Source organism: Homarus americanus, unplaced genomic scaffold, assembly GCF_018991925.1.
Source record: "Homarus americanus isolate GMGI-L3 unplaced genomic scaffold, GMGI_Hamer_2.0 scaffold24523, whole genome shotgun sequence".
Taxonomy (NCBI): Eukaryota; Metazoa; Arthropoda; class Malacostraca; order Decapoda; family Nephropidae; genus Homarus; species Homarus americanus.
The window spans coordinates 2595352-2613470 of NW_024744357.1; the positions used below are offsets into that span (position 1 = coordinate 2595352).

Below are 18119 nucleotides of genomic sequence, written 5' to 3' on the forward strand. Positions count from 1 at the left end.
ATTGGAAATATTTTGTGTGATTTACACAAAATTATGCTCATGAACTCCAATGAATAGTATATTACTTTCATGTAGAACCAATCACATATAAAACAAGGTGACCAACATTTCCCCAGAAAGTTGGGTTATTAATTTCAACATCATGATCATGCAAATGAAGCTTAGCGATTGTAGCAAGTTGCATTAATGTACAGATTATTCTGTATAAATGGAACCACACAAGATAGGGTGAAGGTTATCGATTACGAAATAAAAGTACAGTATTTTATTTTTAGTTTTAAAAATTATGTTTTATTTCTTATCCCCAACAACTTTAACCCCATGACCCTGAAATTTCCTTTACTTCTAATCCTAAGTAACCCCTAACTCTACCATGTTTGGCTTCATTTATTCAAAACGCACCATAGAACCCTTTGTACACAAAAACAGGTCAGTGACCTATCTTCTGGTATGAAACTAAGTGTTATTACATCATGCATACCGGTATGATGTATGAGAACTGGAACATGTACAGGATTAGTGTGAACCAGGATGGCCATAAACTTAAGTTGACAGTTTACTCCCAAAACAGATCAATGCCCCAGTTTACATTAGTAAGAGTGTGTTTACTGTTTTGAATGGAATATACATACTAAAGGTTAACTTTAGCACTAACTATGATGCTGTACAGATAGCACGAGCTCCTCTGCATTAAACAAAAACATACTATAGTATTTCCATACTAACCTGGCCCACAAGCCACGCCCCTCTTCTATACTAATAGCCGATTGATTCATAGAAAATTCAAACTAAATGTGTTCATAATTGGTAAGCAGGCCCATTATTATCTGTAACTGTTAAATATCTGAACTATCAAAATGCAAGTGATTTCAATGCATTAGCACTTCAAAGATGTTTGAAAAATTTAAACATTTATCATAAAAAGGTCGATATAAATACGCACAGTCCGGGGGGAGGTAGAATGCTCAGGGGAACCAATCGGCTATTAGTAGCTATAGACGAGGGGTGGGGCTTATGGGCCAAGGTATAGTTCCCCACAAGGTATCCATGTAGGCCTATTTATGCCTCATCAGTGTCTCCCTTTTGTTTACACAATTTCATCAAACATAACTACAATGTAAGTCAACACAAGTGGTTTATTTTCATGTAAATGAAACTAATACCAGGTAGAGTACTAAGTTGAACATCACTACTGTAATATTGTATGCAAGAAACTAAGCCAAATGACATGGGAAAATACAAAGCAACAAAATTAACTTACAATCCTGAGCATGAAAACATTTTCCTTCTTTGCTCCACAGCAGCCAAAGAAGGAGATGACGAGAATGATTCCTCCCAGGATGATAATGCCAATGGCTGGTGTCTCATACTTTCCATTGAAGAACTCTATGTATGAGCTGAAGAAACCTTGGGCTATGCCCCCAATCACAATCAAAGCCAACCCCGACAACTGTAAAGAAAAATATGGCCATGAGAAATTAAATTAACAATAACATTCAAAATATTAATAAAACAAATAACCACATCCCAAACCTGTAAAATACAAGGATCACACCAATCTGAACCATTTTAACCAAATACAGTATAGGTTATACACAGGTATTTTATCCTAATCTGAACAAGAGCACGTCAATATTCTTTAAGGAAGAAAATCAAATTCTCTAATCCCATATTCCTGTACTTAATAATAAACAATTATGTACAGCGATTATATTGCATTTTCACAAAAACTAAAGTCAACTACAGTACAGTACATGAAACTTACAAGTAATCCTATTTCACAGTAAAACGAGATCTGGTACTGTATAGCTATAGGCCCTACCTGTACAGTGATAAATACAAAATACAGTACAGTACTTCACTCAACTAATTATACCTATAATTACCAAACATAATACGGTACAGTTTATCAATTTTCTAAATATAAATCTTCCTAGGTTTCTGTCTGCATCTGAAATCTAAAATCAAATACAGTACAGTATACTTTATGTAAAATATAGTAAAACATACAAAGGAATTCAAATTAACAAAATACAGTATATTTATACTTCAGTGCAGGACTACTGTATTCTGTTTATTCCTCTCACCAGTGTAAACCAGGGGTGGATTATGGGAGTCCCGATAATCCTTTGAGAGGGGGGAGGGGTGAGAAAAGTACAGTTACACTAATGCAGTATAAGAAACAGGAGAGTGATACTGTGCTGTGACGTATCTATTTTCTACACTTGCACCATATCTTAGCCGACTCCCTCAACCTGCATACACAATACTGTAATCGAAGTGAATATTTGAGGGAGACGACTCTTTACTGTACAGAACAGTCAACAACAAAAACTTATACACCCTGGGGTCTGACGGCCTTTGCAACGATCACTAACTGAGGCCGTGTTCATTTGGTAAGGTTGGTACTTCTGATTATGTGATGCATTGTGTAACCAATACGATGTCATCTGTATAACACGTATAGTTAATACAGAGAAATTAACATGAATACCTGTACAAAAACCATACAATGTCACAGTATTATATACTGTACTATGTTGTATCATTCATATAGCTATTGTAAGAGTATATGCCACCCTAGTTAATAAGTTGCCAAATAGGAATTTTAGATGCGAGATGCAGCGACTTGTGTAAAATAATACAAGACCTCATCCAGTAAGAAAATTAAAGAAATTACTAACATAGTAAGCCATATAATTTTCCACGTGGGGGAAGAGTTGCTGTAGAGAAGATAACACATTATGAAACCTCTTTATTATGCCACATGATAAAAATTGGAGGTTAACTGGAGGTAACTGCTAGTAATATCCACAGAACAAAGACATTGCCAATACTATTTAACACAATGTAGCACAGAAATTCATCAGACGAAGTGTGCTACCTTAAATGTAACGAATGTGAGCAGCTCGGTGGAAAACTAGCATATCAACCAATCGTGGAGAAATGAGATTCTTGTCTTGACATCATGTCCAGGTGAGTCTCTCTAACATTAGCTAGGTTGAGAAAGGAGATACGTCTTTGAAAGAGAGACAAACTTATTTAATAAATAGAAGTTCAGGCATTTTCCACAGGTTAGACGAGGCACAAGAAGGTCGCGGTCTCAGCAAAATACAGATGTATACACCAAAGAGCATTAACAATCACAGGCATGCAAAGATGTGGCATCATTTGCTCAGCCAATGAGAGCCCCGAATGTGAGGGTGTGTGTGCAGCCTTGGGAGGGGGAACCATAGTTTTTTCCAGACCCCTGCTATTATCAGAGACAACGTGAGGATGCAGCGAAAATAATGAAGTTGAAAGGTGGGAAAAAGCTGTGCACTAGAGCCGGGGTTACTGTACAAACAATGATGACACTGTAGGTATTATCGCCACCAAACTTCAACAAGCACTCCTAACCCCTTGCATCTACTCTGGGCTCCAATATTACAAATGCAATCTTTGGACATACTGTACAGTGATATCCCTGTTAGCCGGAACAATTGGTGCAGAACACTTCCGGGAATGAGAGATTTCCGGGTAATGAGACGACTCTCGCAAAGCCGGTAAAAATATCTCTCATCCCGGAATTCTCCAGAATTTTCCAGGTAACGGAAAAATTTCATCGGAATTTCAAAAAATGTGCCTGATTTTCATCGCTCAAACCCGGAAAAAAACCTCCCCAGGTATCGGGAAAATTTTCCGGACAATCGTTCCCAAAGCCGGAATTTTCCGGAAAATTTCAATTCCGGCTTTCGGAGAGTTCTGGGTTTAAGGGATTCCGGCAAACGGAGATATTACTGACAACTTTGGTGCACATAATGTGAAGATGGGCAAGGCTAACATGTACGCCCGAGATGAGTCGACGGCCAGGAGGGGTCTAATGAGATAGTTGTGTCCTCCACTATGTTAACACACCCAAGTGCCTCCAGAGGTGGAAAATGTGGTGATCTTTAGTGATAACTGTGCTGGGCCAAATAAAATCATCAACTTTGTGCTCACCTGCATCCACCTCATTCACTCAAACTGCTTCAAGGAGGTCAAACCCATCTTCATGATCCCTGGCCACTCATACCTTCCCTAACAGACACTTAGCCACATGGAGAAACACCTTAAGAACATCTACAACACGGACCAGTAGTGCACACACATTAAGGCATGTCATAAAACTTGTCCCTTCAATGTAATCAAGATGAAGAGTGACAACTTTAAAGATCTGATTGTGATGCAGCAGGCCATTACAAAGTGGCAAGAGCTGGGGATCAAGTTTAGTGATGCAAAGTCTTCACCTAATCCTCTGACTACAAGCAGGGGTATGCTATTCAGAATTGCCTACCACAGTAACAACATAAAGGTGAAGTTACAGAAGGGGAGGGGCCAACATTATGAATCTCGGTTGTTTGACCTCCTATCCATTGATTTACCACCAAAGTATACAAAAACTGTCGAGCTCTCAAAGACATTGCAGTCCTCATGAATTACATTCTGTCCATCTACAAGCTATATCATGGGGTTATCATAGAGAGACAAAGACACAGCAAGTGTAGTGGAGGAGATGCTGGAGTACTAGCCCCCCCCATACACCTATCCTGGGCTGGTGATTATTACATTAACATTTGTTGAATAAATATTGATGGTTATTAATCACTTACTGGTTGTTTTTCAGTGACCTTCTAAAATAAACATGACCTAATGACTATTCAGACTTTAATGACACAAGATTTTGCACTGTACAGTACTGGACTTAAAACCAAATAAAATTATCTATCCTTTGTTTATCTCCAAACATGATTTTTGCACAGACCTCTTGTGTTCCACTGAGCACCTCATTCAGTGCTGGAGAAAATTAATGATAAACTAAAATCAAAATGACGGAAAAAATAGAAAGAAAAACAACCCAAAAGGAAATGACAAGAATTAAGAAACCTCCAAAAGAGAGAGGAGGCCAATCTCCTCCCAAAACAGTCTCACCCCCACCCCCCGGCATCATGACTCCTCCCCAACACCCCAGAGAGAGATTAAGAACCACCCCTCCTATGGTACCGGGAGAGGAACTGATGCCGCCCTCACAGAGAACATGCGCATTAATCCTCACACTTCATGGACTGGGTCTTAGTAATGGGGAGATTACTAGGTGACAACTGGCAACTCTAGAAAGCAGTGCTACCAACATATACCATAACTCAAGCTACATATTTTATCTGCTTTTGTTGAGTGTACACACTCAACAAAAAAATTCTTGAACACCTGAGCACAATGGATGTGAGAATGAGCTGAATGGGACTTGTCATCTTAGAATGGTTTCAGATTCTTTGTTAATTTTTCAGATTGCATAGTGCTCATAGCGTTCGAGAAGTTTTTGGTGAGAGTGTATTAAGAAAATGAAATATTGATAATTTTTCTTTGTTTTAAAGGTTTATAATCTTATTTTATAGGCTTAATTAAGAAAATCATGAAATTTGCAGTTGAACATTCCCATTCCCGTTATCCAGAAAAATTTTTGCATTATGCATAAATTCATCCTTGGAATTAACTCCCAGACCAGGAACAAAATTGAAGAGATATTCTGGAATTTTTCAGAAAATGCACCGATTTTTTACATCAAAAAATTGTTCCCAAACCCAGAATAAAGAGAAATTTTCAGGAAAAATTCTTCGCAAATTTCAATTCCGGCCAATGGAGATGTTACTGACACAATGAAACCTCAAAGATTCGAACCTGGTAAATACGGATTTTGGAATATTTGGAAGAAAAATTTGGGGTTCTGTGGGTTAAGAAGCCTCCCTAAGAAGCATTCCCAAAACAGAGCAAAGATCATCTTAGGCCCGTGTAACTAAGATGTCAGGGTGCGGGACACAGGTGCCCGAGGAGGTGGGAAACAAACAGAGATGTCAATTGTTGTTTGTGGGAATATTATCTAATTCACTCTAGTAATGATACTGTACAATGTTTCTTATTATGTAATCGCAGGTAAATGCATGGATTATATAATTTGTTTATCAATGTGCCCGTCACCTTTTTAAAATTAGACTAGGTACAAGAAATGTACAGTACTTCTGCCATACATATTTCGATCATACGCCTGGCAGTGACTGCTAGTTGAGCGTTGTCTGCTGCAGTGCTGTTGTAACTCTCCTTGCCCCCTGCCATATTTCACTAGATTTACTATTACTGTATTATTAGTATTTACTGATATAATAGTGCTTTATAGTGAATGATCATGGCATTGTAGCCAGGTTAGACTCGTCTCTGTAACCACCAGGCTACTGGGCCAAGCTGTACGGTGTTAAGGTTGTTTTTCAACTAGTATTTTCAAGTATTTTTACATAGTTACATGCACACACTATCGTACATACATACTGTGAAAAAAAGTAAATGAAATAATTGTATTAAGGACAAACAGGTAAAGGGAATATACATTTCTTTGCACATGAGTTAGCTGGCTCAGTGAGGAGGCAGGAGAGCGCAGAGTTTAGAGGGTGGGGAGCGTTGCTAGGGATCCAACATCCCACCTGGTCTCCGTTACTATGGTGAAGCAGCGACCGTGATAGTCTTTCACTTGGCTTTTATTTACTGATTTGGCAGTACAGTATTTTTTTGTAACTTATTTGTTGGTATTATTTTTATTTAATCCTTACATTTCATGGTACTGTATATATTATTTAAGAAAACTGTGGCTACAGGAGGGAAATAAACACAAAAGTTTTTCCTATATAAACCGATAAATTTCTTTAATATTCTGTACTGTATTTTTGTTTCTTTTTATATTAAATTTATCTTTTTAAACATTTAGTACATTTGCTGGAAGATATGGACAACCAGCTTTTTTGGACAGGTGGTCCCCCCTTTTAGTCCAGATCTTCGAGGGTTCACTGTACAGTACTTTCATCCGATTACTAAATGAAAACTCAAAATGCAATAAACTGTATGTGTCTTATTTTCAGTGGACATACATAGGCAAACTGTACTCCAAGCTTTGTCAATAAATTTGTTATTTAACTAAAAAAAAAATCTACAATTTATGATGTGTACAGTACTCATATCCTTGAACACAGGGTTTGTAAATTAAGCAACTATATCATACTATAGATTAAAAGGCTGTAGTCATATGCCATGATACAAATCCAATAAAAATATGGTGATAGCACTTATCACAAATTTTTACATGGCTATCATATCTTTCACAATCTTAAATTATTACATCAGAACACCCTCACTATGAACAGGGTACAAACCACTGCTTCAAAAGACATAAACCAAGAGTTCCAACATCTGTGTCAACCCTTGGAAGCCATATTAAGAGATTATATAAATGTTAGTAGGCTTCCCAGCTCTTACAGTTCCACCTAGCTATGTATACTACACTAGGACACTTCCTGGTGTTTAAGATTTTTATAACAGACATTACACAGGACTCCTGCCAATGACAAACTGCTTTATTCGGTTTCAAATAATTTGCAACAATCATAAATGTATAGTACATGTAATGTGAACTCTACCAAGGTTACACTATCTGGGAATGCCAATTGTATATTCATTTTATAAAAGCAGTATCGTATAACTTTCAAGCAAAGTATTGTTCTCGCACTAGGACATTGGGGATAAGGATTAAGGAACTTCTTTTGGTTAATATTGATGACATACCTGTCACAGCTAATTGTTTTTATGGATATTTTATTATATTTTCACCATGAAGTTCATACAAGATATTGATTTCTTGGGCAAATGCTTCATTTGGTAGATAATTAAGCCCCTCGGCTCGATTTTGCCTTCCGCTAAGTGTATGTTTACGAGACGCTCGGTCCAAGCATTTTCTCCATGTCCACAAAAAACCTAAAATTACACCATATCTAAGTAAGTGCTATACAGTATGTTTAATATGCTGGGGCATAAAGTTAGGTAGGTTTCTTAGATTAGGTTGGAGCGGTCTTCTAACAAAACTTTGGCTGCTGTGCTTCTTATCACCATAGGTTAGGATAAGTTTAATTTAGAAATACCTATAACCCCATTGTAACACATTTGCTCAAACTACGACAGTGTCTGATGCAAAAGATAGTGAAAGTGAGGCATTTTTAAAATAATTTTCGATGAAAAATATGCAAAAGGTATGTCATCAACAATTACCTTTCTTTCCACCTACCGGTAGCTTATACAATACACTGAAGTATAAACTCAGTAGTGTCAGTGTCTTGCCACAGCTTCACTAGCAATCCTGCGAGCCATGATAACCAAAGTACTGCCATACTGTATATTATATATACGTACAGTATATATGTCACGTTCAGCTACACTGAAGTGAACCACTCTTTATACAATACAGACTACATGTTGCTTTTAGTTTATGTTTATAAACTGACCAGGTCTGGTATATGAATCCCTAATATGTCAAGTGTCAGCACCTATGGAATCTTGGGAATTTTGGTCAATTTATAGTAAACATAATTCGATGTTGGAATTTTTTTTTATATTGCTAATGATAAATTCAAACCAAAAAAACAAGACAATTTTCATGTATGACACTTTCGGTGGTTTTTACTCATAACCAAGATATTGGGAGTTGAGAACCCCAAAACTACAAGAATAACTATTATTGTATTGCATTTGTTGCCACCAACCAAATCTTGTGATGTTAACCATGTATTACTAAGTTATCCTAACCAACCAAACCGACCTAACCTTATCTAACTTCCTAACCAGGGGGTGATTCCCTCTAGACCCCACCAACATATTAAATATCTGTTCTAGGTCATTTGTGAGGGAAATATCACAGAAGAAAAGTGCCTTAGAATTGTCTAACCTATTGTTAGCAAAGAAAAAATCACAAGATTAAGTCAATGGCAACAAATACAATAACTACTTCGATTATTAAATAATCTAAGCTAGAAATTTTCTAGTACAGTAATTTTCTTATTTTCAACTCATGATATCGCAGTTACAGGCATGGATATCAATTCACTGGAGTCGATGCAGCGAAGAATGGCAAAAATGATTCCAGGACTTAGAAACCTAACATATCAAGATAGGTTAAAGAAACTAAACTTGCATTCCCTAGAAAGACGAAGAGTGCGGGCAGATATGATAGAAGTATTTAAGTGGGTGAAAGGAATCAATAAAGGGGATATAGATAAAGTTCTTATAATATCCGAGCAGGATAGGACTTGTCGCAACGGATTTAAGTTGGATAAGTTTAGGTTTAGGAGGGAGATAGGAAGGAACCGGTTCACAAATAGGGTGGTGGAGTGGAACAAGCTTAGCAACTTTGTAGTAAGTGCTGGAACGCTGGAAAGTTTTAAAGGGAGGCTAGATAGATTCATGGATGATAGAGTGGTAGTAACTCTCGACTGGAGCTGCCATGCACAGGCCACCCGGCCTATTGCAGACTCCTTATGTTCTTATGCAAGAAAAGTGTCACAGAAGAAAATAATCTCGTTTTGTCTGACGGAAATGAACATAAGAACATAAGAATGGAGGAAACTGCAGCGGGCCTATTGGCCCATACTGGGCAGTCCCGTTTACACCCAACCCCTATTGCTCATATGAGCATCCAACCTATGTTTGAAGCAATTCAACGTATTCGAGTTAATGATGATATTTGGTAACTTGTTCCATTCATCCACTACTCTGTTTCCAAACCAGTGTTTACCGATTTCACGCCTAAATCTAAATTTGTCTAATTTAAAACCATTGTTACGAGTTAAGCTCCTGGTTGGATAATTTGAGTACCTTTGTAATGTCCCTTTGTTTAGCCCTGCCTTCCACTTATACACCTCTATCAGGTCGCCCCTCGCTCTACGTCTCTCGAGGGAGTGCAAATTAAGATGCTTTAACCTGTCTCTATACTCAAGGTTCCTAATGCCCGGGATTAGTCTTGTCATTCTCCTCTGAATTCTTTCCAAGGATTCTATATCCATTCTGTAATACGGTGACCAGAACTGAACTGCGTAATCCAGGTGTGGTCTCACAAGAGCAAGATACAGTTTTAGGATGACCTCGCTAGTCTTGTAACTAACACTCCTTTGTATGAACCCAAGTACTTTATTAGCCTTGTTACGAGCAAAAACACTTTGTTTACTTGGCTTAAGGTTCCTACTTATCATTACTCCTAAATCTCTCTCGCAGTCGGATTTCTCTATGGCATCGTTGTTCATCTGGTATCTGGTTTCCCTGTTTACATCTCCTATACTGAGTACTTTACATTTGTCGACGTTGAATTTCATCTGCCATTTTTCAGACCATTCGAAAAATTTGTTTAGATCTTCCTGTAGTTTTGCCGAGTCCTCGTCAGATTTAATAACACGTCCTATTTTAGTGTCATCAGCAAATTTACTTATGTTGCTGTCTATGCCGATATCTATGTCGTTTATGTATATAATAAATAATAATGGTCCAAGTACTGAGCCTTGGGAACTCCACTTGTGACGTTGCTCCAATGGGACTTAGTGCCGTTAATGCTCACTCGCTGTTTCCTGTCCTGTAACCACGCCCTAATCCATTTAAGGATGTACCTTTGATATGACTTCTACCTTTCTAATTAGTCTTTGTAGGGGACTCTGTCAAAGGCTTTGCTAAAGTCGAGATATACCACATCATAATTGTGCCCCTCGTCCACCGATTCGAAAACTGATGAAAAGAATGTTAATAGATTAGTTAGCAAGAATCCGCTTGTGAAGCCATGCTGGGAATCATTGATCAATCTGTGCTTCTCCAGGTGGTTTCGAATAGAGTTTGAAATGATTGCTTCCAGTAATTTGCCTACTATTGATGTTAGACTGATTGGGCGGTAGTTAGAGGATAGTGATCTATCCTCCTTCTTGAAAATCGGTATTACATTCGCTATCCTCCAGGATTCTGGTACTACACCTGTTTTTAAGGACATGTTAAACAACTTTGCTAAGGGCATACTAAGCTCTTCCTTACATTCCTTTAATACTCTGGCAAATATCTCATCGGGACCAGGTGACTTATTAGGCTTTAGTTTGTCTATTTGCTTACTAACATCGTTACTAGTCACTACAATCTCACTTAATTTGTTTTCTTCACTATCTCTGAATAGAGTCGGTGCCTCGGGTATCATGTTTAAATTTTCGGTGGTGAAAACTGTTGAAAAATATTTACTCAAATTATTGCTCATTTCTCCGTCGTTATCAGTGAGCTCGCCGGAGTCTGACCGTATTGGTCCAATCTTTTCTCGTGTTTTAGTTTGATACATTTGGTAGAATCCTTTGGGGTTTGTCTTCGCCTCCCTTGTTATCCTTACCTCATTATTCCTCTTTGCTCTCCTTATCTACGGTTTTAACCCCCTGCTACGCTAATACCCTACTTAATAGTCGAGGTGAATTTATACATTTATCCTTCTACCTATAGCCTTCCTTTGGCCAATGATGTTCTTTAAATAATTATTTATCCATTTAGGGTCATTGTTGATACGATCTGAGTTTTTGTATGGTCAGATCTCATATCAGGTCGATGGCATCTGTCAGGTTCACGGCCAGCGCCAACCACCCTCTCTCTCTCAGCTGCCTCTTTAAACCTGTCAAAAGCTTCGGTTCTTCTGAAATCTGGTAATTTAGTGGAATTTTCCTTGGCGCCTGCCCTGAAAAATCTAACTGGGATTAATTTCTGTGTGATCGCTGTTTGCAAGTTCGCTCTCTACCTCGACATTGCTAATGAGGCTTTCTGTCTGACAGAACCAAATCCAGTATATTATTACCCCGCAGGGTTCGGGTTATATGTTTAATTTTGCAGTCACAGTCCTGACTCGGTGAAAATCCTGATTCTGAGTTACCCGTAAGGTCAGTCCAATCTATTTGGCCAAGGTTATCGCTTACTATACAGACTTTGTTGTATGGAAGCCCCATGAGATTTACATTCCAGATAAGTCAGCCATTGACGCCATCAAGATTGGGGGTCTATATATTACCACTTCCTGTGATTAATTTTTCCTAATCACGCTAATTCTATCCAAATTGTTTCGTATTCCTTTCTCAAGTATTATTTCCTTTATTTATTTCACACTTCAGATTATCCCTAACATAGATTGGTACCCACCTCCTTTCCTGGTCTGCCTATCGGTATGGAAACAGTTTGTAACCCGCAATTTGTATTCACTGGTAATTCAATGCGGTTCAGGTTGATCCATGTTTCAGTGAATGCAATTATATCGATTTCTTCGGTACATACCAAGGCCGTAATATCATCCATTTTGTTTCTCATACTTCTAATGTTAGCGTAGTATACATTTAAGTTAGTCGTGTTCTGAGTCCTCCCCTTACCGCGTTTAGTTTTAAACTCCCTCTGTCTAATTTAGTTTTGTCATCATTCCTAACACTATTTCCCTGTAATCTTTCGCCTTGTTTACCCGCTCCCACTGCAGTCTCCTCCACCCCCGTGCCCATATGTTCTCTTAGCAGTTTAAAGACTTCGATATCTTTTGAACTGCCCCCTCTAGAGTCCCAGCCAGGGTTGCTACTCCATCCCTAGACAGGTGCACCCCATCCCTAGCATAAAGGTCCCTTCTGCCAGTTGTCCCAGTTGTCAATGAATGGGACTGATATTGACTTGCAATATCTGTCAAGACGGCCGTTGACACCAACTGCCCTTGACAAACATTCACTGCCAACTCCCCTTCTAGGCAGGACACCGCATATGATAGGGATCCCTCCCTTAGTCCTAATACGATCTATGGCTGCCTTGAACTTATCAAGAAGTTCCTCGCTCCTACACCGGCCAATATCATTGCCTCCTGCACTGAGGCAGATAATGGGTTTGTTCCCATTACCAGACAAGATATTGTCCATCCTGTCAATTATATCCCCCACCCCAGCTCCTGGCAAACACACCCTCATCCTATTTTTGTTTTTACCACAAAAGGCCCTGTCCATGTACCTTACCTGTGAGTCACCAACAATTAAAGTTTTATACCTTCCTTGTCATCCCTGCCCCTGACTGTACTAACGTCCAATTCGTCTATCAAGGGACTGAACGGGTTGGTACACTTAGCTGTTGTTGTCGTTGTTGTCGTATCCTTCGTGTGCTTCTTCACCACCAGCTTTGTCTTCCCACTACTCACAATTTTCCACTCGCTTGATTTTTCGTCAGACACTGGCTTTACTCGTCCAGCCTCTCCTTTTAACTTCGCCAGCTCTGTCCTTAATTTCAGGTTCTCCAACGTGGCCCTCTCAATTTCTAACTTGGCCCTCGCCAATTCTTCAATAGACCACTCCAGTTTGGTCAACAAACTCTCATACCCAAGACCGCACATAGCACTGGCCATATCTGATAATTATCCCTCCGGAGCTAACCCTGCCGTGACCTTTCCCCTAGTGAGGTCAGAACACATCAAAAACCACCAGAAAAACCTAACCTAACCAGACCCGTGGCCCCAGCCACTTTATTGACAACTGACCCGTAGCCAATTTTTCACAGAAAACGTTTATAATTTTTTTTATAATGGACACTTGATATTGTGTTAAAAATTGGTTATTGCTAAATTTAATCTCACCTTAGTTGATATGAAAAACAAGCAGAAGAGTTGTTAGAAGACCTCACCAACCTAGCCTAACTTCCTAGCCAGGACCCCAGTACAGTATATTAAACAAAGAACTTACAATGATATGGAATTTTACTTTCTGGGGGACATGAAAGCAGCCACCCGTACCTAACAGTTTATAAACATACACTGAGCATCGGGCAGCAGAGTGTTTTGAAATACATCAATATGATTGGCTGTTTACATCCTAGGATTGTCACCACCGCATTACAGCCGAGATGAAGTTGTGCCCGTCTAGGCGACCGATGAAAATAGAGTAAGAAAAAAAAAGCAAAACAAATAACACCTCCGCGGGTCAGTCGTCAATATTAAGCAAGAAATTTTTTTAAGAATGTCTAAACTACATGATGCGTATATTAAAAACAATGCCAAATGTTGTGGGGCAATTGAATGCAATAATACGGAAAATTTTTACAAGCTGCCAATAATCAAACAAATTTATGTGATTTTCTCGAAAACGAGTCATTAGCAGCGGAAACGTTACTAAGTTGTTAGAAATGAGATACACCTAGTACTGGACCCCAAAATATTGTGGGACATTATGGGCAACTTGAAAAAAACTACGAATCATTTACAATAGAAAGGAAGGCAAAATTTTACTTTCACACAACCATAGAATCTTAAGAGCTCTCAATAATTTAGACAAAAATAATACCCACTTTTCTTCTATGACGTTTCCCTCGCAAATTACCTAAAAATTATCTAACCTAACCTCATCTCACCTCTTTGGACCCCCTACCCCCGGGTATATACAAGTCATTTGCGTGGGAAATGTCATAGACGAAAAGTGTCTTAGAATTGTCTAGACTACTGATTGCAAAGATGAAATTCTTAAGATTCTATAGTTGTGTGAATGTAAAACAATGCCGAAATAAGTCAGAATCGTTCAAAACACATCGACAAAACCTAAGTTTCATGTCAAAAACCATTATGGGCAACTTGTAAAAATTTACCCAAATTTTTCGTGTTCCTGCAATAATTTTATTTTTCTGTTTAAGTGAAAGACCAACTGACTATAGCTTAATAGTCAAGAAAATTATCCGATATAAATTAAAAATCTATTAAATCACTGAACATAGGAATTAAAAGCTCTCTATTAAATACTAACAAAAGGGACAGTACTGTAGTGAACCTTTGTGTGACACGAGACCTTGAAGGCTCTAGAACACCACGTGATCAACAGGTAACCCAAGGCGAATAAAAGACACATAACTGCTGAAAGACACATAACCACTGGAGAATATCAAACACTTCTTCTAACACATAATTAAAAATAATATACCACAGCCATTTAAAACATACTGCCGTACCCACTGAAAAAGAACCTAGTATATATATATATATATCAAAATAAGGTTTTAGCACGTAACTATCATAAATACTCACGAAAAATATGAAGTTGAAGAGAAACACCATGTATTTGACTGTAAGAGGGCCACAACCAAGATTATGATTCGCCATTTTCGTAAATTTGTTCTTAAACTCTGTATGAACACTGTAGTTACTCCTCTCCTCGGTCAGCACTGCGTCACTCGGTCACTCTCCCTCAGTCGCAAACTTTTCACCACTCTCGTACACTCTGCCTTAATTAACCAAATATAATATAGTTTAAGAATTTATTATTTTTTTACAAGTTATACATTCTTATTTTGTAATAGTTTCTTCTATGCATATAAATCAATCGAACATATTGTCTATTTTTAAGGATAGTGCAAAACTTCGTACGTCTGTGTTGATGATTCAGACAGTCATGATCACATGATTCAGAAGGTTGCCACAGTATGATGACATTTCCCTTATGGCTGCCAGTAATAGGAAAATATTATACACATCCCCTTATTGTCATTTAACGCTTATTTATATTAATATAGTTGGTAATGCTACTATCAGTAAAGCTGTTTATAAATATTTTCGGACAATTATTGACACTGACACTACAAGTTTGCTGACTATTTTTACACTTAAAAAAAAGTGTAAAAGTAGTCAGTAAACATATGGTTTCATAAAATATTGATTTAATGCCAACATTTTGGGTTCCTATTTATTCATCATGAATGGCGGAGCTGATCCAAAATCTTAGTTCTTTTATATTCCCTGAATGACGATTAAGGAGATGCGATCGATGAAAGCATTCGTGGTGACCCCTCTCTTTTCTACCTACACCAACCAGCCAGCAACACCTCCTCCTCCTCCTCCTGCCTGGCGGCCCTCGCTCCCGCCGGCGAGCATGGCGACCCACAAGCTGTCCTCCTCTGAGCACCCTCACCAACCAGCTCTCTCTACATCACACTTGTAACCATGCTGCCTTCCCAGCACCAAGCTGCATTGTACATCCAATACAACATGTATACAGAGAGCACATTGTGAGTTTCCTTTCTCCATCCCATCCTGAGTGTGAACCAAACAACCTGTTCCCCACACATGATATATGTTTTACCTGCTGTCGGTGAAAAAATAGAGACTACACAACAACACTAAAGAATCCAAAAGAAAAATAATTCGCCATACAGGGAGAAATTACACCTGGTCAGTTTCAGCCCAGGTCAGGTCACATCTTGACCTCTCACTAACTTCCTTCACTCTCCATGTTCAACTCCAACAGTCAGTCTAATTTTCCTCTCAACCAATAATCAGTTTTGTATACATTATTTAAGCCAGTTGTTGTAAATTGAACTGGGAGTAGATTTTTTGTTTCGAATTAAACAATGTTTAAATGTTAATGGCTGGTGTATTTACAAGTGCTTTTATCCTCTTCACCACTGATCGGCTCCCTAGCCGCCCGGGCGATCGGTCACGTCTCTGTTATGCACTGTTGGCAAGTACTGGGCATGCACCGGCTTCTGAATGTACCTGAACCAGCTCCAGTGTTGGTCAAGTCTTGTCTTGAAAGTGCTCACACTCGGTGCCGTCACAACACTCTCTGGTAGATTGTTCCAAGAGTTTACAACCCTCACTCTGTCCCTGGGTATTGTATAATTTGGGTTACGTCGTCTGCATATGCAATGTACTCCGAGTTTCTTGGTTTGGGCATGTCAGCTGTATATATGGTGCATAGTGTTGGTGATATGTTGCTGCCATGGGATACTCTACTGTAGAGGGTGAAGTTTTGACCTATGTAGTTGTCGATGGTGAGTTTGCATTGTCTGTTGTCAAGGAAATTGCAGAGAGCCGTGATGTTGGGTGGTATGGTGAGTTGAATGATCTTGTATTTGAGCCCTTCATGCCATACTTTGTCGAAGGCTTTGCTGACATCTCTAAGTACTATGTTACATTGGTTTCTGTTGCTGGCTGCATTTGCGATGGATTCGTATATTAAGGCTATTGCAGTGTTGGTGCCTCGGTTTTTCCTGAAGCCGTGTTGTCTATTGTTGTATTTATCTTCATACTCTAGGTGGTTTCTTAGTCTCTGGTATACTGCCAGATTCTGGGGTCACTAAGTCTAAGGGGATAACTTAACTCTATTCTTAATTTCTAAGGTGTCGCTGCCACCAGACCCCCCTGGGCAGTAGCTCGTTAGGTAGCGGGCAGAGTGGACTTGGCATTGGGTTAGGTTTTTCATTGACCAGATCGATAAGGGAAAAGAAGGGTGAAACCATAGCATGTCTTATCTGATGTATTCCTTATAAAACATACTGCATTCCGGTAAAATACAAATGAGTTGGCCTTCCTCAGAAGAGCAACGATGATTTTGGTTACCCTTCTTACAATAACACTCCACACGACAGACTGCTCCACCTGTATGGAATATAGCACCTTAGGTCATCATACATAGTAACACCATCTCACCTCCCTGTAGCACCAGCTCACCACACCTGTTATACTCCACACCTGCAAATATGGGACTCCTTGTAATTTCTAGGTAAACATATCAGGCACCTCGTTCGCACACCGCCCTCGGTGGGTAGAGACTAGGGTTTCACCAAGAGACATACCAGTACTGTTTCTACGCCTGGCATTATAGGTCGCTCCAAGTGAGGACTGCGGAGTTTCTCAGCATTTCCTTATTTATTCCTACTCATTTGGGGTGGTATGCTGGGAATCCACAGGTTCACAGTGGAATAGCATAGCGGGTAGTCATCATCTCACATGGTGGGACGGTCACAGGGATAATGGACGACGCCCAGCAAGGTACTCCGACTGCGTGGGACCTGAGTTGATGGGAGAACCAAGGACACTGAGAAATAATGCCTGATGGGCGGTTATTACCCCCTGTAACACATTACTACTTCACTTTATACATCAGGCATGGTAGTAAGTCAGTTAGGACAGGCATTGGGAACCTGTCTGGTTGACTCGTCGAAAATCTATGACTGGTCTCCATCCTCCATCTTTCTTGAGAACTAAAAATAAAGGTGAGTTCCATGGTGACGAGGAAGGTTGGATCACCTTTTGGTCCACCATGTCTTGTACTATTTGCTGGACTACCACTCTTCTGCTGTGGGGTAGCCTATATGCTGGGATGTAGATTGGGTTAGCTTCCGGTTTGAGTGGAATATGATGATTTGTCAACATTGTTTTACCTAGGGGTTCTCCAGGTAATGCTATAATTTTGTAGGGTTACGTGGTATAATGTTGTCTAGCACTCAGGATG

At 39.2% G+C, this 18119-nt stretch overlaps 1 protein-coding gene across 1 annotated transcript in view; it reads right to left on the reverse strand.

The window, feature by feature from the left end:
* Nucleotides 1-15081, reverse strand: part of LOC121877699 (CD63 antigen-like) — a 30123-nt gene extending 15042 nt beyond the window's left edge. The window contains exons 1-2 of the mRNA XM_042383523.1: nucleotides 14915-15081; nucleotides 1262-1450 (exon numbers count right to left, since the gene is read on the reverse strand). Of these exons, the coding sequence (XP_042239457.1) occupies nucleotides 1262-1450; nucleotides 14915-14989 (264 nt within the window). The 5' untranslated portion in view covers nucleotides 14990-15081. The remainder of the gene's footprint in view (nucleotides 1-1261; nucleotides 1451-14914) is intronic.
* Between the last annotated feature and the right edge of the window lie 3038 nt (nucleotides 15082-18119).